Here is a 22,146-nt window from a genome sequence, read left to right on the forward strand (position 1 = left end):
AGTGAATATTTTAACAAAACTTCAATGCTAAGAAGAGACATATTACTGAAAACTCCCTAAACAATACACCACGTCTATGTCCAGTGCACAAGCTTGCACACTCACTTTGTAGTCGAGAGATAGCGTTCGTAGTGTGTATTTCTTACCCATTGCATTCCGCCCCTTTTTACTCTGTGCAAGATGAACGTACTTCTACTACAGCCCAGATACCAAAACCAAACGCGGTAATTCTCATTTAAAGGGGTTCTGAAATACCTTCCGCCGATGCATGGATGTACATGTACCCAAATAAAGCCATGTAGTTGCAATCTCCTCCCGCAAGAATTTTGTTAAAGCGATGAGTCTTAGCTGAGAAATCGTAAATCAAAAACCGCGCATTATCGTCGCTCCGCGTTTCCTCCTCCTTTCGACTTACTCTCCGCTGTTGACGGCGCGCGAGCCTTGCCTCCCATGATGCTGCACTCCGCAGCCGTGACGTAATTCCGCTATTGCGCTGCTCAGACTGTCGTCTGCTACGGGCAAGCTTTGTTGACACCATGAATCTCGCACTCCGCTCAAGGCTGGAAAAGCGAACTGGCGGCACATGACTTTTTATCGTCGGCGAACTCGCAGCCGCACGGGGAGGGTCGTGCGCTCGTTCCCTTGATGCACCGCGCACTGTTTATTCAAAAAGCGCCGTATCAGATGTGGCCCCGCTGGTGCCGGGTCTTATTTTGCGGCGGTGGTAATTCCTGCAGGCGGCACGTGAAAAAGTCATATTAAACCGATACAGAACCCGTGCACAAAACGCTTCAATCATGTGACCACTTCAGCTTGGGGCGACGCGTGGTGGAGAGCGGCAACGTTGGCAAAACATGCTCCGTCGCGGCTCTGAGCTTTCTAGCGCTGGAGCGAGCGCCATTTCTTTGACAATCTCAAACATCGGTTGCATTGGCAACAAGGTACAAACCACTGCAGAAGTCAGTTACGGTTGCGTGATACCGGTTCAGCTTGGGGCTCCACTTCGCGACATGTGGGCACTGCAGGCGTACCACTCACTCCCATTGGGAAGTGCGAGATGCGTTTGGCATTACAGGAGGCGATGGTGTGTGTTGTGGACGCCTTTGTTTCGCGATGAAATGCGACGTTGTGCTTCTGCGGGTGGATAGTGCTTCCCATGGCCTGGATTATCTTTCTCGTGCGACGTACGACTCAACCTCGCATGGGGTATGTGCTGTGTGCGTGGCTAAAAGCCATCGGCTTGTGCGCCAGAGTTAGGTGACTTGCTGTTAGTCCCAGCAAAACCGCGCGCGAGGTGAGTACCGAATTTACGACGGGCAGGAGGCAACCCATCCTCTGTCAATCGTGGTTCAGACTTTCAACGCATGTTGTGACGTTGTGTTCGTTAGAAACGCACCTCTGGATTGTTTCGAAGTTGAATAAAATGTATGCGTCAAACCCGGGCATTCGGCTCAGGGCGTTCTCTGCGATTGCACGAAAGAAGTGCAACGGTGCTTCAGCGCTTTCTTTATGGAACGTACTCAGGTAAGAGAATATCCATGTCGTGTTATCGCCGTGTTGCATTCAATACAAACGGTTAAGCGTTTGTTTTACACTTGTTTCGTTTGTCGTAAAATGCCCAAGCACTCCGGCACTCCGCTGGCAGATCAGCCGGCGAGCCGACGCTGAGCAGACGACTCATCTCTTTGCCGGAAGTGCGTGAAAAAGCCGCCCAATAGCAGGATGTCTAGCTCATGACGAACATCTGGGAATCGATGATGTAGACATGTGATGATGGCGGCGTCCAAAAACATGAAGGAAAGGGTGAGAAAAAAACGACAAACTTTGCAGCAAAAGTGTGAGCTTCCCGCTGCGCGTAAAAGAGTAATACTTGGCACAGAGGACGTTGACGACCCGATCTAACGGTTGCGCTAGTTCATTTAGTGTGCTAAATATGCCTTTCAGGGCCCCTTTAGAAACAACGGCCTCGGTGACACGCTAAATTACACTCGATGTACAACATTTCCACGCTCCTTGTCGAAAGCTGCTGCCGCTGTGCATTCCTGGAGTTATAAATTGGTGCGGTCTCTTCGTGCATAGAACTTCCCCCTAAAAATGACCCGCGGGACAGGACAGCGAATTTAATAAGCGCTTTCGTTCTTTCTCACTCCGCGACATTACGTCCTACGAACGGCCAGGCGACCCCCGCCTTTAATGCAGGTTTTTATAACTTTAAGCAAAGCATCTCACCATATTGGCTTCTTCGGGTAGGCAGACGGGTGTACGCACGTCGGCTCCTGTGCCTGCTTCCCGCCCATCGGCCAGTGCTGGTCCTTCCGGCTCCTGGTCTATCATTGGCCCGGAAATAGGCTTCATACCGCTCTTCACCAGAAACCTGCCGGTGTTGTCCTGGCCGATGACCACGAAGCACCGCCAACAGTCTCTGATGGCTCCTCGTGCGAACAGCTCTCGGAATATGAAAGAGACTAGAAGTGTGACGCTCAAGCTGGCCAGCATGGACAGGGTATGGTGCATGGGCAGGGTCAGCAGGCCGTCGAACTTTACGGACGGCTCACCGCTCAGCAGTCGCACGACAATACCCGTCAGGAAACCTGCAATGGTGACCAACATTTGCAGCAACCAGGACAGCTTGGGTCCAAGTGCGTTATTCAAGGAGCCATGAAGAGAAAACAAAAGTTTGTTTTATTCGAAAGATTTGGTGTTTCATAGTACCCCAAGCGCTTTCCCGGAAGGAAATGATGCTGTATTTACTGAGAAATAAGGCAATTTAAGCCGAAATTTTAAATCTCCCGCTAAAATTGCACATTTCGTCACGTGAACAATGGCGTCATACGAGCCGGTCCATGAAACAGATACTTAATTTGTCGACTCCATATAGCACCCACAGGCGGGAGTCGACCGAGACGGCGGCGATTTTAAAAATACTAGTAAAACCTAGTGCACCCGCAGCCCTAGTCATGGAATCGCCTGATCCGGAGAACAAAACTCTCGCCGAGGAGCTCGGGCTTGCATTCAACAACCTCACACCACTTGAACGCTCAATGCTTCGAAGTGCACGAGCGGCAAGAGTTGTCGGATACGCGGTGGACGGGAAAGCGACCATTCCGCGATAGCCACAAGAGACGAACGCCCAGCCGTCGGCACCGCTGCCTCGTCAGCCCCGTCGCGACGGACGAATACAGACTGGTACGTATGTGCCGTATTTTCAATTTCAGTAGCAGTATCGCTTATGCCAGTTGGCCGGTGTCGTGTATGGAAAGCCGTTCGCTCGAGCTCTCTGCTCCGACCAGAAAGATTCGAGCGGTGTGTACGGCAATTTTTTTCCCCAAGGTCACAGCGCGATTTGACGAAGACGGCGACGAGCGCCAGCATGTCCGGGTCCCTGCCGTAATCACTTTCTCGGAAATGAAGCGAGCACACTCGTACTTCCTTTAGCTCTCTTTCTCCTCCGTTTGCAAAGTTCACAAAACGTAGCCACTTGCTTCTCCGAGGTTCGTCGTTGGGCAGCACATGAAAGGAGATCTCACCGGCGGTGATGTCGCACTCCCTCGACGATTTGCCTGTACTACATGGGCATTTCAAAACACAGCAACGAAATTTCATTGTAAAGTACTCGAACAAACTGAAGTTTTCAGTGGTTGTAAACTGTAAACGAGCTCGTAACGACAGCAGCAAGCCAACACGACCTCCATACCGAAACCTGTGCGACGAGTGGCACTATCTCGTTTCTGCTCTGTGTTCCTTACTCCCCTTGTTTCTATTTTTTACCTTTGCTGGTTGGCGATATGACGGCCAACCTCCTGTGAAGGGATTACGATACCAAGCAAGGTCGCGGCGGTGCGTGCTGGGACGGTTCGTTGGCCCCGAAGAGCCTTGTACCCGAAAATTCGTCTACACGACGGTGGCGACATCGAGATGTCGAGTTCGGCTGGTGGTAGTTTCGTACGCATTGGCATACACGCTTGCGTGTTCGTTCGGAACTTCAACCGTTTACTCCACCGTTCTTTGTCATAAAAAGAATGTGCAGTATGTTTCACGGGCATTTAGCTCGCTATGCAAACTGTAAGCCCTGCCTAACATGCGTTTGCTTTTGCCGGCCTCCGCCAATCGCAGAGCATTCTCGAGTGACATCATAGGTTCTGTTGCGGAAAATGAGGTGGTGGGTCGCATGGTCATTTCCTTTTTTGCTAATTATGTAGCTTATTTGAGCGAAGTTTGTGTTATAAGTGGTGTCGTTATGGTTCTAACGAGGCAATCTTTCGAATGAACCAAACTTGTGTTTTCTCTTCATGGCTCCTTTTAATAGCAAACATGCCAGTATCAAGCAGAAGGAATCCTTCCCGCCTTTACGCTGAAAGAAATACCTCATACAATGACAACAAAAAAAAGGTGCAAAACTTTGTGAGGAAATGGGCAAAACCGTGTAACATGACGGCAATAGACACACGCACACTGTTTCCGAATACAGTTTTCAATAACTTCAGGAGCTGAGGACGCACACTGTCTTTTAAAAAGGGGAATCGTGAATGCACTGCGCATTTTATGGACTAAAACATTTCTGCAATCGTTAAGGAAGAGTGCTCGGGGCGGCACAACTGTATGTACTGCTCCCCTGTTTAGGCCCTTGCTCTCGTTGGTCTGTGTAGGTTTATTTAAACGCGCTGCCCATGCCCCGCAACATAATGTGGTTGGGCAATAAAAAGTACATTATTTCATACATAGCATTCTTTTCCGAGTCCCGCACAGACAGGACGGCGTAACGTACTGCATTTCCACGAAAATGCAGATTTCTCAAAAGTTGTAACTATAATCGTTATAAGAATGTAAATTAAGGTACTTGGTTTAAAATCATCACCATCATCATCATCATCCGTAGGCTACTCAGGCCCACTGCCGGGTGAAGGCCTCTGCCACTGACTTCCAGCGGCTCCTGTCCTGCGGCGCTCGAGTCCGCTATTGCCCACTAAATTTCCGTATTCAATCCTTCCATCCCTCTATTGGCCTTCTCCCTCTTGCAGACACATCGCTTGGTATCTACTCCGTCACCATTATTGTCCACCGGCTGTCGGTTTGTCTCACTACATCACAAGTTCAAGTCCATTTCTTTTTCATAAGTTTAACTATCACGTCGTATACTCGAGATTGTTACCTGATCCAGGAAGCTCGTTACTATCCCTAAGGGTTATTCCTACAATTATTCATTCCATGGCCCGTTGAGCCGATCTAAGTTTGCTTTCCAATTGTTTAGTAAAGCGCCAAGTTTTACCTCCGTATGTCATCACCGGCAGTATGCGTTGGCTGTATCTTTTTCTGTTGAGTGATAGAGGTAGCTTAAGTTTAATTACTTGGCAGTGCTTGCCAAGTGGACCCTAGGCCTTACTATACTGCCCTGGATTTCTCTTTCTTGGTTGAGGTCTGCAATAACCATCTGTACGAGGTTTCCCGAGGAAGTTCGCGGTAGAGGCCGGGTTCGGCATGCTTATTCGACATTACTTTACATAATTCATTTTTTTAGCTCTATGGCTATGGTTTCGGATTGTAGTTCCTCAAGCACTTTTTACAGGTGTTCTGCAGTCTAACGGAATGTATTATGCTGTCGGCACATTTCAAACTACCCTAGCATGTTTGGTTTATGCTTAATCTTGTGTTTTTGTAGTCAAGCTTACTGAATGCCCCCTTACGGATTCAAAGCACCCATTGGCTGAAAAAACGCCAACATTATTCTGATTCATAAAAATGGAGATACCAGGGACCTTCAGTACTTCAGAATCGTCAGTCTACGCAGAGTTGTTTACAAGCTGTTTACCAAAGTTATAGTTAATCGCATTAGAGGCAGCCTAGATTCCCGAACAACCCAGATAGCAAGCTGGGTTTAGCAATGGGTATTAATCCATGCATCACGTTCATATTGTCAATCAAGTGACCAAAAAAATCTGCAGAACATACTAAACCCCTTCACATGGCAGTAATAGACTATGAGGAACGCCTTCGACTCTGTACAAACCACAACCGTGCTAAAGCATTAAAGGACGAAGGAGCACAAGAGACCGACGCAAGACTTCTCAATTACATATACAAGGTATGCACAGGCAGGATAACCCGTCACAAGCAACGAGATAAATTCCCAATTTGAAAGCGAGTAAGGCACGGAGACACGATATAGCTAAAATATTTCACAGCATGTGTGGACGGAGAGAAGGGGGCGAATATGAAGGGGGCGAATAGGTCGCGGAGAAGTTTAAAAAACTAATAAATAAGAGAAATAGAAAAAAATAGTGGAAAGTGGCGCACCCTGCAAGGCCTTGCGTTTCCTCAAAAATGCCCATTTGGAGAAAGTTCCACCTTCACTAGTTGGAATAGCGTAATTGGAGGGTATTCGCTGAACAGAATTTTGAAAAATCAAAAAGTAAGAAAAACAAGAAAACACAGCGAAAAGTACAGAACGATGCACAGCCCTGCATCTCGACAAAAATAGAGATTTGGCGAAAGTTCCATCTGTAATTCTGAAACCACAAATGTAGATAAGTGGAGGGTGAGAACTTTTAAAACCTAAACAAATAAAAATTGAAAAAAATAGCGAGAACTGGCGAACAGTGTAACGCCGAGCATTACTATAAAGATGCGCACTTCGAGGAAGTTCTACCTGTAATCGTTATAAAAGCGGAAATGTGGTTCATTAGCCGAACAGAATTCTAAAAACCAAAAAAGAATAAGAAAAGTAAAAATTAAGGAAAATTAGCGCGCGGTGTATAGCCCTTCATTTCTCCAAAAATAGAGATATGGCGGAAGTTCCACCTGTAATAGTTATACGAGTAAATTTAATGAATTGATCAAACTAGATTCGGAAAAACCTAAAGAATAGAATAGAAAACATGCCAAAAACTGGCGTACCGTGTAATAACATGCATTTCCCAAAAATGGCGAATTGCCGATGATATTCTACCTGTACGGGGCGTAAATGAAGATAATTAGAAGGGCAGAATTTTAGAAAGCAAAAAATATTGGCTGTAAATAACTAGCCCTAGACAAGCGGCATAACACTTCTACGCATTAGTGGACAATTCTCTGAATTTTCGGAGATTTAGTTGTAGTTTTTGTTGATAGCAAATTTATCGTTTTTACGTCAAAATTCGATTATTCACTAGGCTGCAGGCATTGTACCGAACCGCTTGGGAAAGATTTTCTAATCCACAATGATGAAAGTTTACATCACGTTAACACCCAGACAAAGGGTCTGGAAAAGGGTTGCATGACGCAACCAAGATCCCCGCGAAATCCCATACCGTGCCCTTTGTTTACCGCGAATACGAATCTCCCGTCTTCTAAAAATATTGAGAACATCTTCTGATACTACGTCCAGCAGAACAACCCTTCCCCATGCCACACTGGATCTCAACGCCAAAAAATCGTACTCGGCGCTGGATGCAAGCCAACCAATAATACATATATCCACATATATAGATTGGTGAAGATGTTTGCTAGTAAACTCCCGACATTAACTTCAAACTCGAAATAATACGGTTAAGACCCGCTATCATCTACCAAACCTGGCACTACACAAGGATGTGCTAGAGGTGAACAACTTACAGCCTACATATTTTCCGTGTGTCGAGACATGAACTGTCGTGCCCAGCTTGTCACCTCAGCATCAGTGCCAGCGGATGCGGCCCTGCATTTTGGGTTCAACCCTTGAAATTTACGTTTCTGGACCCGTTTTATGAAACTTGCACAATATCTTACTCAACAAAGGTTTTTCTCGGTCTCTCTTTAGCTCTCGGTTTCTTAACGAAACGTTCAGTTAGTACACGACGCCAGAGAGTAATCACTTTAGGCACTGACACTGGCCATCACACTCAAACTGAACAACACGCCACGTCGGAAATATTTACGCCCGCCTTGAAAGCCACGCAAGTGCGCAAGACCCGTGCCTTTACGGTGACGTGGTGATTAAAAACCACTGCGGCTGGTCAAGCTCTCGCTACTGAACTTCGGTTCCCCGAAAACATAAATGGTGAATGCAACAACAACGTTTCAAAATGATCCCGTGGTCCCGAAGTAAGGCCATCGTGTAATACTATTACAACTTATCGCTAAGTGTAGATGTCATCTGCCACTTTTTATTGTTATGACAATTTTGGCACCCTACCTACCTACCGATGTACCACCTACCGACCCACCTACCTACCGACCTACCTAAAGACATACTTATCTACTCAACACCTATCGACCTACAAACTTACCCACATGCCAAATACCCCCCCAGCCTACCTACTAACCACCAACATACCAAACACATAATACCCACATAACTACTTACCGACCGACCTACTCAACCACTCACATATCCACCTACCGACCGACCTACCCACCCACCTACCAACCGAGCCGCCCACCCACGTACCTACTCAAAGCCACCAACCTACCCAACCACCCATCCACCCACCGACCGAGCCACCCACCCACGTACTTCTCAAAGCCACCAACCTACCCGCACACCCATCCACCTACCTACCTAACCACTCACCTACCTACCCAACTACGCTCCTACCCATTTACCCACCCACCTATCTACATACCCATGCACCACCCACCTGCCTACCGACATGCCTACTCACCACCTACTAACCTACTCACTTACCCACATACCCACTTAGCGACCTATCTAAGATTGCACCCTTCTACAAACATACCCACCTAACAACCTACCGACCAACCTGCCCACCAACGCACACAGCCACCCACCAACCCACCTACGGGCCCATGTACCCTCCTATTGACCAACCTATCCACCCACCGACCCACCTATTACCCAAATACTAACCCCCCTACGCACGCACACAACCACACACCCTCCTACCCAGCCACTCACACAGAACCTTACACTACAAACGCGGGGCAGCATATTAATATACAACGCCTACAGGTACAGAGGCCAACAATGGTCAGCACAATCGCGTTAACTATGTACAGTAGGAGGACTTCCTTTGCATACCTTTACAACCATAGATATAGCTGTGCACAGAAAAATGGGAATATATATGCTACAGAAAAAAATCTACCATGCCATATTGGTTTGAACTTACACACGATTCATCCGCCAAAGCAAATGTTCAAAGATTGTTTGGACGAGAAGTCTGTGTAGGCAAAACTGTTCGAGAATACAGAAATGGGTGCATCAAACATATCAATATTGTTCAGCAAGTGGGTGAGTCAGTTGTCATGTGTCAGGGCACACACACCCCCCCCCCCCCCCGCCCGAGAGGGGATGCATGAAAACCCCGGAAAACGAGGAAAAATAACAAAGGAACAGCCATTTGAAGTGCGCGCTAGCAGCTCGCCAATCAGCAAGCGCCAGCGCCGACGCACTGAGGAATCATGGGCGAAGGTGGCAGTGCCGCTGGTGCCCGACCGATGCCGCTGGGGCCACGAAGACGCAGGTTCGTGGTGCACCTAGGATGACGGTGCGAATGCGAAGTCGGCCCGCTCCCGCCCAGGCTCGGATGGCGTGGTCGACGGCCTGGCCGCGTCCCCCTGGCTCGTTCGTGGCACGTGCCCCCTGGCACGTGCTCCGGCCGCCTCCTGGTTTCTTCGGTTTCTTGCCTCCCGTTGTCAAGGGATGACCGCGCGCGTCGAACGCCGGCATCAAGGACCTCCAGCGAGAGCGGCTACCAGGGGGTAGCCACCAAAGAAATAAGTCGGGACGCATGGAGCCCAGGTCGTCCAGCGAGTGACAGCGCACATCGAACACCGGCACCGACGAAGCAAGAAGAGGACGGCTTCCGCCGAGCCGCGGCCACGCAAGGGTACGACACGTCAGCGCCGACGACAGCGGGGTAGGCCAGTCCAGTAGGGACGCAGTTGTAAAGGACATAACTAGGGAGTTGTGGTACAAGAGATATTAACAAGAACTTGGTTAAGGAGTGTATTTAGAGTGTACGTAGTGTAGGACGTTATTGTAGAGACTTTTGAGTTTTGATTTGAATTGTATACTGAGCTGTTAAGTAGGGGTTCGTATGTGAGTTCTATTTTGGGATTGTAGAGGTTTGAGTGTTTATCGTTTGTGTGTAGTTTAAATATTGAGTGCTTTGCCTGAGGGTTTTTTGTGCGTGTATTAAATGTATGTTGTTAAACACGTCAACGGCTTCCCTGTGTCCATTGCTCAGAGCTGGTAAAGACCACCCCACCATCCGTTCACGTGACAAATAATTGGCGAGCCTGTCAGCATAGATTTATCCTCACCAAGTATATTTCCATTGGGCCCAGTCACGTGTCTTACCAGCTGCAAGAATGGATTTGGGAAGGTTGTTGTCGTTGGTTAAAGCGCGAGGTTTGAACAAAGAGCAGTTTTTCGAATTGCTCGATGAAGAGAGCCGCAAAGTGCACGATAGGTTGAATGCAAAGATAGAAGAATCTCGCAAAGCAAGGGAGGCAAGAAACCGAAGAAAAGAGGAGGCGGCCGGAGCACGTGAGCTTCGCTGAACGAGCCAGGGGGACGCGGCCAGGCCATCGACCACACCATCAGAGCCTGGGCGGGAGCGGGCCGACTTCGCATCGGCACCGTCATCCTAGGTGCACCACGAACCTGTGTCTTCCTTGCCCCAGCGGCATCGGTCGGGCACCAGCGGCCAGCGTCCACGCTCCGTCGACGTTCGTCTCGATGGCCCCGAAAGGCGATGTTCGTGCCAAGCCTACCTGAGACCTCCAGCGGCAGCGGCTACCAGGGGGTAGCCACCAAGGAAGCGCGCCGCAGAAGGGATGACCGCGCGCATCGAACGCCGGCATCAAGGACATCCACCGAGAGCGGCTACCAGGAAGTAGCCGCAGGGGAAACGTCAGGACGCGCGGAGCCCACGCCGTCCAAAGAGTGACCGCGCGCATCGAACGCCGGCACCGACGGAGCAAGAAGAGCACGGCTAACACTGAGCCGCGGCCACGCAAGGGTGCGACACGTCAGTGCCGACGACCGGGGTAGGCCAGTCCAATAGGGACGCAGTCATAGGACACAACTAGGGAGTTGTGGTTTAGAGAGATCACCTAGAGGGTGATAGAATAAGTTGATTCGGACGAATTGTGTAGAACTTTAATGTAGAGACTTTTGGGTTAGAGTTCAGTTGTATGTTGGGATTGTTAGTTAGAGATGTGTGTTTATCATTTGGGTGTAGTTTAATTATTGAGTGCTTTGCTTTAGAGGTTTTCAAGTGTAAATTAAATGTGTGTTATGTCAAACTCGTCAACGGCTTCCCTGTGTCCAAGCCTCCAAGCTGATAAAGACCACCCCACCATCCGTTGACGTGACATCAGTCAGTGAGTGAGAAGCGAAGTGGGGGGCTTCCTCTAGTCTGGGAAGCCCAGGTGCACGCTGGCTGCCCTCGCGCTCTCCACAAGGCTAGGTGGAATTGAGAAGTCGGAGCTGGCCAGCTGGCCCGCCCACTGCTCATACGTTGGGAGAAGACTGGGTGTAAGGAATGCGGTTTTCTGACACTCTTGTACCTTGTGGGTGCCAGGTTGGGGAGAAAAATTACACGCATCGTTTAGAAGGTAGCAAAAAGTCAATATTTAGGGTATTTGAGAGAAACCAAACGTACATACTAGACAGTAGCACTGTGTCTTTAATTCAAAGGCGTGCGATTGGTTTTATAGAAAATAAAAACGTAAAGAAACCAGTGTTAAAGAAAGGCGAGGTAAAAGCAAGCAATAAAAAATACAGACTAAAATATCCAAACACATGTCAGGTGAGCAGTGCGAATGCAAGAAAATTTGATTCGACTGAGAATGTTTTAATCCCATCAAGAGAAAGGCAAACAGTGTGACGCATGGGAAAGAAGGGCGGCCGCTACTAGGCGTGGCGGCTGGAGACTAATAAAGTCATCCTGTGGCACTCTTTGAGTGGTGCAAGTAAACCTGCGCGTCGTTTCGATTACACTGCCAGAAATACCTAAGCCGTATACAGTAAAAGCTCGTTAATTCGGCTCTCACGGGACCGGGAAAAATGTCCGAATTATCCGAATGCCGAATTAATGAATGAATAAGAAAAGCAACATTAAAATCACGTTGGAGAAGCATACCTCTATTTGCTGAAGTATTTTGTAATAGCCGTCTGCTTTTTCGCGCAGATACCGCCTGACAATACAATTTTTCTTAACTCTTCCAAGTGGCCAACAGCACACAAACTGTCGGAACTGCTTAGACAAACGTCCTCCAATATCGAAAGCGCCTCAGAGACTTCTCGTGAGGTGCGATCAGGTCGTGGCTGCACCTCCTCGAATGACTCTTCGTCAGAATCGTGGTTGATGACGATGGCAATGCCTCTCAGGTTTCTGTTTCACTCCAGTGGTTCCAGTGCTGCTAATTTACCACACTTTTGTGAAGCGGCAGCCGTCACCATTTGTCCGAATTAAGCGGTGCGCGGCCGAATTCTGAAAAAATAACGAAGGTTTGGTCCCATAGACTAACATGTGCTTCGGCCGGGACCAATAGAGCCGTCCGAATTATCCGAATTTCCGAATTAACGGGTGTCGAATTAACGAGCTTTTACTGTATTACACGTGCAGGTGAAGCAGTGAGCGCAAAAATCGGTGTGAAAGACGCCGAAAAACCAACCAGGCTCGCTTCAATTTTCCTCATTATGCAAGCCTGGGATGGGCTAAATGACGTCACTGTGGCCATGGCTGTCCTATTGGCTTTAGGTGGTCAATGTCACGGCCAATCTCTTTTATTCCCTGTGATGGTCCGCTGTCGTCGGCCCTGTGTGCCAACTTGTATGCCTGAACCTGTACGCACAGTTGTAGCAATATTTTTGTTTTTTATGTACGCGGAGTTTCAGTGAGGGAATAAGTACTCCGTGTTCAACGAGACCACTCGACAACCGTTTATTGCTTCAAAAACCCTCTACCAGCCTAAGCGCACTCGACTGCTTTTTTGTGGCACCAGACCGGAAGTAGGCCCCTCCACATTGTGGAGAAAAGGAGAAAACTCCAAGGCCTGTGATACATCGAAGGCCGCTGAAGGAAACGCCGCGAGCCGACCCCCTCTACTGAAGAGAGCGCGGAGCTTTGGTCGCGTTGTACGCGGTCGAGTTTAGAGGGATTAATTTTATCCGATTTATCATCGCGCATTGTTTTGGGTGATAGTGAACGGGTTTTCATATTTCTTGCGGAACGAGGTTGCTGGGACAATGAACTGTACCCCAAAATATATTACAAGTAGTGGAAAGTAAGTGCTGCAGGCTACATTTACAGCAGGGCCATTGTAGGCCACGCCTTTTCTTCCTTCTTTTGAAGGTCGTGCGTTAGACAAGAGTAGTAGAAGGTTGCGAGGTTGCCGGCGCCCCGGAGAAATCTTTTCCCAGATGCCCAGATAAACGGCGCACCGCCCTTGAAGGGACGCGTTCCTCTTCGTGCCGCTAGCGAGGCGATATGTCTGCCGCCACTGACGTTTAGCTACCGATTTCTTTGCGCGAAACCTAGAATTGGCGCTGCGACTACGTTACAGCACTCGGGCGAGCACCTGTTGACGTTGAAGCTGACCAGAGAGAACCACAGCTCTGCCGTTGCAGCATATTTCACACTGGGAGTAACTGGGTTTAGTTTCTATTTTTCTACAACATTTGTAGCCCACGATTTATAAATAAGAAAGCAATAAAAATATAACAGAGTAGGAAATTCGGCTGACAGCATAGGGTCTATCATAACCCAGGGAATGTGGAGGGATTTGCCACAGCCGTCGGATGTAACGCCTAATAAGAAGCTTCATTCTTTTCTCTTTGTGCTTTTTCTTTAGCACACCGTCACCAGGCTTCGGAGCATGCAGAAATCGCTAGTACGTTCCTATATCTTACGCTATTACAGGAAAGTTGCTTGGTCATCTGCGTAATTGGTACTGTTTTTAATAGCATCCTCAAAGTAGTCGTGTGGGCCTCCATTGAAATCGCTAACGCCCGCTTCTAAATCTAGGCCGCAACCCGTTCACTACGTCTAGTGTCTTGACTTAGGCCCACAGATCAGCCGTAGTGGTAGGATGTGCGTTCGACTCACAGTGATTACCCAGGTTTGATTCGCACTCATATGCAAATCATCCGACCGTTTTTGCCAAATTATTAGTACCCTGAATTGCGTCCATTAGATCATCATTTGACATTTATTTTATCATTACAGGGGGGGGGGGGTACGCAGAATATGAACACGTTCTATACTGTTCGGCTCTGGTGTCGTCTTTTGAGGACATTATCCAAAATTCCCGTAGCACGTCGACGACTAAACCAATACAGCTAGTTTTCTTCGAAATAGTTATAGGAGGCCTTTTGCGATACATATCACTGCTCTTAGTTTTTCCTTCTACATCACAGGGCAAGAAGGGAGGTGTTGCAGTGAAGACAAGACTGACTTCGGGGTGACGCGAAGGAACGAACTACAAGTTTGATGAAAGGGCTGTAAATCTGGAAAGACTTGCACTACCAGCTTCCGTTTTTGCATGCGGGATCATTGATTTAAACATTACGAAGACAGCAAAAAATATTTTTTGATAATTAAAGTCATTTATCTGATCACCTAATTAGGTGATCACCTGATCAACTAATATAATGCATGTAAATGGATAATTACTTGCAGAAAAAGGTCAATTCCTTTCCTTGTAGGCTCACAGCACCGAAAAGTCTGAGAAAAGACCCAGAAAAAGTTTCTTTGATATAAAAAGCATCGGGCTGAAAGGGGTATAAATGTTTCCCGTCGCACCCGGAGTTCGGTGCATGTACCGAACTCTGTAAAAAATCTCTCTCTGCTATTTTTTGTGACAACGGTAAGCGGTTTTGCAGGCCATCCATAAGCCAGGGGCACCGGATTTTTTAACTAGCAAGTTAGCGAATGCTCTCACAGTAAAGATAGCACTGCTTGATATTGGTGGCGTCTCCAGAAGCGAAAAATACTCCCAAGCCCCCAAGGCTCCGACGCGTTCTAAAACCGGCACCAGGGTATGAAGGATGATGATGTCATCAAGTCTGTGCAAAATGGAACAACTTGACATACTACTGTGGAAGGCGTACAAGGAAGCGCTAGGCCTCCCTCCCCACACCGCCACTACTAAGCTGGAAGCGCTCGGGGTGCACAACAAGGTTCGGGAGATTATTGTTGTCCACCTTGTTAGCCAACTATAGCGGCTCAGACAAACATCAACCGGGCACACGCTGCTGAGGCAACTAGGCTACCAGATCGCGGGCGCCAGCCACCCTCGACTGGAAACTGCGTCACAGGACATCGGTACGCTCATTAGGATTGCTCCGCTCCCGTGAAACATGCACCCTGAGCATCACGTACCGCGCAGAAAATCACGAGTACAATTCCTACAAAGGAGGTATTTTGATCACACCCAAGTGGGATTCACGGACGCGGCCCACTACGCATCCCATCCAGCCATAGCAGCAACCATCATCGACGGCTCAGGCGATGTACTTTGCACTGAGACCGTAAAAACAAAAAACATCGTTGAAGCCAAAGAAACGGCCATCGCACTGGCAATGACGTCTCCAACTTCGAAGAAACTGCTTCACTTAATTACAGACTGCCAACAGGCATTCAGAAACTACGGCAACGGTCGCATCTCAATATCCGCTCTCCGATTACTGAAAAAGCACAAGGATACCCTGAACCCTACCATAATTATATCGATGGAAGAAGGTCAGGCAGGGCTCGATGGAAACGAACGAGCACACGCTACAGCCCGAGCATGCACCGTCCGGCCACCGCACCAGTCGCTCCATGACCCAGAGCCTGTCTAGCAGTAGTATCGTGCACTTCTGAAACACCACGGCCTTGCCAGGTGTCCCTACCCACCACCGCACCTGATGCTTACCCGAAAAGAGGCTGTAGCCTGGCGGCAACTACAGACCAACACATACCCCCACCTTAGCTTCCGGCACATCATATACTCCAAAATATATCCACCAACATGCCCACACTGCAGAAAACATGCGACACTGTACCACACCACTTGGGCTTTCCCGAACACACCAGCAGCCCCCATTATTCGCAACCTCACTCTCGAGCAGTGGGAGGCTGCGCTGTGCAGTTCGGACCCTGAGGACGAGCGACAATTTGTAGACCGGGCACGCAGGACCGCAGCCGCCTTAGGGGCCCTGGACTGAGGGCTTCTCCCGCTTTCAAGCGAGAATCTCTTGAATAAATGTTTTACCACCACCACCACCCATTTCCTCCAAGTCTGAATTCAGCAAAAAACAGCTTAGCTGTGGTTCTTTTGTGTCGGCACCAATGCAAAGGACGCTTGCCCGGAACGCCGCCGTCGCCGCGCAAATTCTACTTTCGGACAAAAGGGAACGACTCGGAAGCTTTCGGCATCGGCTCCCCATCTCCACTACCATCCCCTATTGGGAACAACAGAAATCCACTACTGGAGGAACACTGCACCCTTTTTCGGTGGGTCTCGGAACCCGTTTCTACAACGCACGGCCGGGTTAGAGCGAAGGCACACGGCACCCACCTCCGCTCTAGCCAGCCCGTGTACGAGGCCACCAATGAGACTTGGAACCTGGTCCTGCTTCTACGTGACTCACGATCATGAGCAGGCAAAAAAAAACGCTATGACAGTTGCGCAGCATAAAACCACCGCGCTTCCTTGCACCTAGGCAATGCATTCCTCTGCGCAAAGGAGGTGGAAAGCGGAGTGTGCGGCGGCAGCTTTTACTGGTGTTCTCGTCTGGCGGCAAAAACATGTCAGCAAGCACGTTCGCTAAGGTCTTGCACCGCGGCGCAACAGTCACAAATGATTCAGGAATCTGTGTGGCAGCAGCATCCTCGGAAATGTCGTTTGAGCCCGCCTCTGCAGACTACAGTGTAACCTAATCACTCACAAAAATAACCTGCTTTAGTTTAATGTGAAACCCCAGAGCCATATCACACGGGAGAACACATCATTATTCGCAGCGTAAAACTGGAACGAGCACTTAGTGGCTTGAAATTGACCATTAATTATTTGGCATTTGCAAGTCATGAGTACCTCTTCTCCGCCATTCCTTTAGTGCATGACACGTCAGGTTCATCCCTTAAGAGATTTCCGATGCGAATGAACGCATATCGACAATTTTCGTGCTGTTATCACTAGCCTAAAAAACGAGAAATGATGATCTTGGGTTCCAAAACTTCAATATTTAGAAGTGCGTAACGAGCTACCTCCTGATGTTTATTCACTCAGCTTATTCCAGTGCATGCACATTCACGAGTATTTTGAACACTGGCATAGGTTTTCTGTCCGTCAAGGTTTACCATACGACTATGACCATATTCAGTGCAGTTGCTTCCAGAAGTGTCGAGATTAAGGCGTATTAACGATGTTGTTGTTGCAAAACGCCCTTCCAAACATGGTTTTGCTGCATAGGTATTTCTTACAATGGGAAGCATGGTTTACGCTGTACGTAGGGACGCAGTATTTGTAGTGTTGAAAGCCCGAGGTCCGGAGTGAAGCTACTATGGCGAACGCACGATGACGATCAGCCTGTGCAGGAAGATGATGTAGGACTGCCGCACGAGCTAGCCCCGATAATTATTTTTAAACGAAGACAAAGCGCTGGTACTGCTTATAGTTCTGTAGCAGGGCTTATACTGATCACCACTTGCAAGATGGTACACAACACTCGCAATAACCACTTCATCGTATGTAATCACTCACAAGTCGAGCTCATCTTACCGGCCAGCACCCCGTAGGCGTTCGTGTGCTCTGTCACGAAGAAAAGGCACACGAGCTGAGGGAAGAGCAGGATATAGGCGAGATCAGAGCTGAGACTCCAGAGCGAGTAGACCGAGCGCACACTGAGCGCCATTACCGTGGACACCAGGACGACCACGAACACAGTGATGCGAACCACCACCGCCATCTCGTCAGAGCCCGCCTGCGAATTACCACGTGTTTTGCTTGCGTCGCTGTGCTGCACTCGGCAATTTTTTGAGGAAATGTCTGTGGGGGAATATTTTCTGTGAGGGTAATACTCTGTACATGACAGAATACTCGGTATTTTGGCGAGAACGTCCTCAACGACCAGTGGCTGAGGCCCCACACCAAATGAAAGACAAATTATGCTGCGAGATGCTGATTTGTATAATAATAAATTTTATCCCGATAATTACACCAGTGGGTTGCACATGGTCGATTCTCACCAGGTTACTCCAGGTTTATCTTACCAGGTGGAACCCTGCTTGTAGCAAGCTTGCTCGATATGTGCATTTCATAGCGGTAGAGTGTCATGGCAAATGTTGAATGCATATGTAAAGCCAACGTTCTGACTGTACTCGCCTTTTGCTAAAACTATCCCATCAAGACGCACACCCTCACATGAGGAAGTTTAAGCACACACCCAAACCGTCTTATCCTACGCAAGGAATGGCGCAAAAACACTGGCCATGCTTCAGCGCGGTTAAACCAAATTTATCGTGCTATAGCACGGTTTTCGCAATGACAGCGCGCAGTGAGCGCCTAGAGAATTGTACCACACGACAAATCATACAAACCTGGGCGCCGTTGGAACTCTAGGCGCGAAGGTGCAGGAAACTTGAATACATTCAGCGCCTGTTTCTATCCTATTCTCATTTTACGCGCCCTTACTTTATTCACCGATCCACCTCTACACACACCCCTTGGAACGAAAGAGTGATTACGCGTTTTCACTGCACAAACGCTCAAATCGCTTGCTTCACCTCGGTTTATCGTGAAGGTACGTTTGACGAAAAAAGCAGCCTTCTCGGTTCGCACCAAGGGTAAAAGAGCGCGTATTAAAAATGTCAACAGCTTGATTGCATTTGATGTTTTTGTGCGTAGGACAACTGTGTGGTTAGGTTATTATACATTGGCTGGAGGAATTTTAACTGCAATGGAGCGCGGCTTCGTTGAAAGCAAAAACTCAAATTCATTACACGGGACCTGAACACTAAACACAGTCTTGGGTACTTTTTGCAATATCTACCAGTTGATACCCAATGAACTGTATTGTGGTACCAAAAACACATTTTCAACCACAAACAGGTCAGAAGTCGTAGAAATATTTAAAATTTCGAGCTACTTGATATCACCAATGACGCCCTAGACGAACCACTAAAAACACACCACACAGTCCGTTAATGTGCTATTTGAATTCAAATCGAACAATCAAATGTGACTAGACGGTCCCCTGCAATCGCACCGTCATGTTTGGTAAAGGTGGCGTTACTTGGCATCCTCTAATCGTATTAACAAGATCATGTGATGTCCTGGGGACACCGCAAGAACTTGACTGGTGACTTAGCGCTGCTTCTCTTGTCTTTCTTCAGATTCATAAGATTTCTTTGAAGTTGGGAATAAAATTGCTAACATTGCAACTGAAAGAAAGCCGTCTCCTTAATGAAGCAAACTCGTTTGTGTGCAGAGCCCCTTGAAGTGACGACCGGCAGGGAAGCGTTGCACCGAAACGGGATAACTCCTAGGACGGAATCGAAACATTCTTGCCAATGCGTAAACATTACGTTGCTTTTATCGCAAAAGAAGCAGGCTTATTAGAGCTCGTAGTTACTGAAATGACAGGTGCTTAATTCGTCCTCTCAGCCTTAAACATTTGAAGTAACGAAAACTACACCATGTTCCACACAGTCTGAAGTCAGCTGAAGCGGAGGAGCTGTGGTTCTCTGGTGTCGTCTCGAACATAATCGGACGCTCGCCCGAGAGACGCAGGTCCGTCGTCTCGCAAATTCTAGGGTTCGACCACCAAAGAAATCGGCCGCTAAACTTCAGTGGTGGGAAGCTCTCCTAGCGGAGGGTAGAGAAGCCCGTTCCTGCGAGACCAATGCGACGTCTACCGGCGTCAGTCAAAACCGGTTTCTGCGAAGCCACCGGCGGGTATGGGAACCTGCTCCTACCACTTACGATGCACGACCTTCGCCAGATGAATGAGAGGTTCGACGTACAACAGCGCCGCTGTTATTACCAAATCGTCAGGGCTTACGGTTGGTCTCAGCATGTTCAAGTAAAGGTTCCTCGTAAGTAGAGAGGCCATGCTGAGCGCGGATGAGTCCACGGATGACATGACGGCACCAGAAATGGCAGCCAGGCCCAGAAGAGACACCAGGTGGGGAGTCAAGTAGCGCAGGCTGTAAGGCAGCGCCTCATGCTGCTTCTCGGGAGGCAGCCGGAACGGGCCAGGATAGCCCGCTGCGGTGAAGTCTGTTGTGGGATAGAGCAATGTCACAGCCATTACTCAGCGGGCGGAAGCTTGTGTCGTTCCTCTGTCGACTGCCTTTATAAGACCGGGCAGTTGCTCGAACACATACAGTTTTGCACGCAGCAGTATTGAAAGGTTTGTGAAGACGCTTCGAAAAATTGCGTTGAGTGCGTATTTAAAACTATGAAACTTATAAAGATGTTATTCATAATCTTTTCCTTTTATGACATTTAAAAATAGGTAATATGCAGTTACGGTTTCACGAAGGCTTTTCTCTTCAAGTAATGGAATGACGTCATGTTTACAAAACTATCATAATCCCCCCTTCTCTGCAGAGCATGTCACCGTAGAGTATACTCGCAAAGGTTGAGATACATCTGCAACATCGGCGCATAATGAAAGTTGCCCGCAACTGAACGGGCGATGTCTGATCCCCGATACATTTGATGAACATGGCTAAAACCACAGTCAACAACGCGGGTGAGTGGCGCCTTTAGAAGTACCCATGTGTAAAGTAAACGGAGTATTTGTAACTGTTTAAGCGTTTTCGCACAAGTGTGACCAGTTCTTCTTCTAGTCGGTACACTTGGTCAAGCTTGCAGACGTCTGTATCCCATAGCCCCTAATAGAAAATATGCCAACGAGAATTACCTGATCTGACCAGATAAATACGAAACCTGAAGGCGTTCATAGAGAGAACTTCGAGTAGTCAAAAAATAAAACCAACGCATCTTTTAATCACCAAGTTGAAAAATAAAGAGTTAGAAGGCGTGATCACGGCGCTGCTAAATCCGTCCATCACGCAGTTCAATTTCTTTCCTGCAGTAAGCACTGTAGATAACGTTGTTTCACCCATTGGATAATCTCCATATCGACTACTGCAGAAGCGTTTTACAGATAAGTTAGCAGTTAAAGCTCTGGGTAGATTATACTTTCCGAAAACAAATCGGAATGCTAGGCCCCAAATATGGAGCACCCTGTATGGAGCAGTTTCACCGGCGGCCGCGCCGCTCCCTTTTGTGGCCTAGTTAGTAAAGTGTCTGACTTCAATGCATGCTGGCGCTGCGGCTGCAAGTTGCAATCACGCGCGGGGTAACCTTTTTTGCTTGAGCAGCTTTGTGCCGTTTGGCACAAATAAACGGAAGATAGCAAGAAACTTCAGAAAAAAAAACTGAACTTCAGCAGGGAAACTGGGTGCAAACCACCCGTAGGCCCGAGGTTTGCTACAATGGCTGCGAGACAGCTGAACCGGTCGCGCAGCTGCTTACACGAAAAAAAAACTAATTATGGCAACCAATAAAAATGTATTATCTTTACAGTATGCTGTTGAAAGATTTTCAAAATTTCTACACAAAGAGCGCATAACTCTCGATGCGTGTTAACATGACGTTGACCAATATTACAGCATAGACGCTTGCGATGCGCCTCAAAACAGGCATTTTAAAGGCGTCTTTTAAATTACAGAAGCAATAAATCAATAAAGCGCGAAAATATTATGGATTTATGGCCGTGAAAGGTTTCTCAAGCAGTTAAATTAGGCAAAGGCAAATGCATTTTCTCCGCGACTCCTTTAAATGGGGTCAAACTTGTTTCAGTAGAGTTTAGGCAGACATTGCGTACATACACGAGTGACAATAGTTTAACGCGAAAGTAGAACGCATACTTCGTTCCATGCGGAGTTATGTGAACCGCTGATCTTGGCATCTCGGCAGTAGAAAGCACGATCATTGGGGGACGATGAACTCCGGGAGCTACTGCTGTACCCGTTAACCAAATTCGGTGCCGTAACGCTGGTGCGACGACATCTCCAGTACGAGAAACTTCGCTATGCTAACACGCACCTTCGCAGACTGGTGCATCATTCCTCCCGCTTTGGTGCTGCTTTTTGCTGGCGGGGTATACGAATAAGCCAAAGGGGTGGTTCGTGAAGGTACGAGGCTGGTGCGGTATGATTGTTT

General features: G+C 48.1%; 1 protein-coding gene across 1 annotated transcript; it reads right to left on the reverse strand.

Annotated features, from left to right (window-relative positions):
• Positions 1–2,211: 2,211 nt before the first annotated feature.
• On the reverse strand, positions 2,212–20,221 carry LOC144168335 (high-affinity choline transporter 1-like). The gene is made up of 3 exons (XM_077697341.1): positions 19,973–20,221; positions 17,692–17,893; positions 2,212–2,591 (listed from the first exon to the last, which is right to left on the reverse strand). Exons 1-3 carry the CDS (start codon positions 20,219–20,221, stop codon positions 2,212–2,214), a joined length of 831 nt encoding a protein of 276 aa, XP_077553467.1.
• Between the last annotated feature and the right edge of the window lie 1,925 nt (positions 20,222–22,146).

Source organism: Haemaphysalis longicornis, unplaced genomic scaffold (genome assembly GCF_048455015.1).
Source record: "Haemaphysalis longicornis isolate Haplotype H1 unplaced genomic scaffold, Haemaphysalis longicornis Haplotype H1 scaffold_2, whole genome shotgun sequence".
In the NCBI taxonomy this organism is placed as follows: domain Eukaryota; kingdom Metazoa; phylum Arthropoda; class Arachnida; order Ixodida; family Ixodidae; genus Haemaphysalis; species Haemaphysalis longicornis.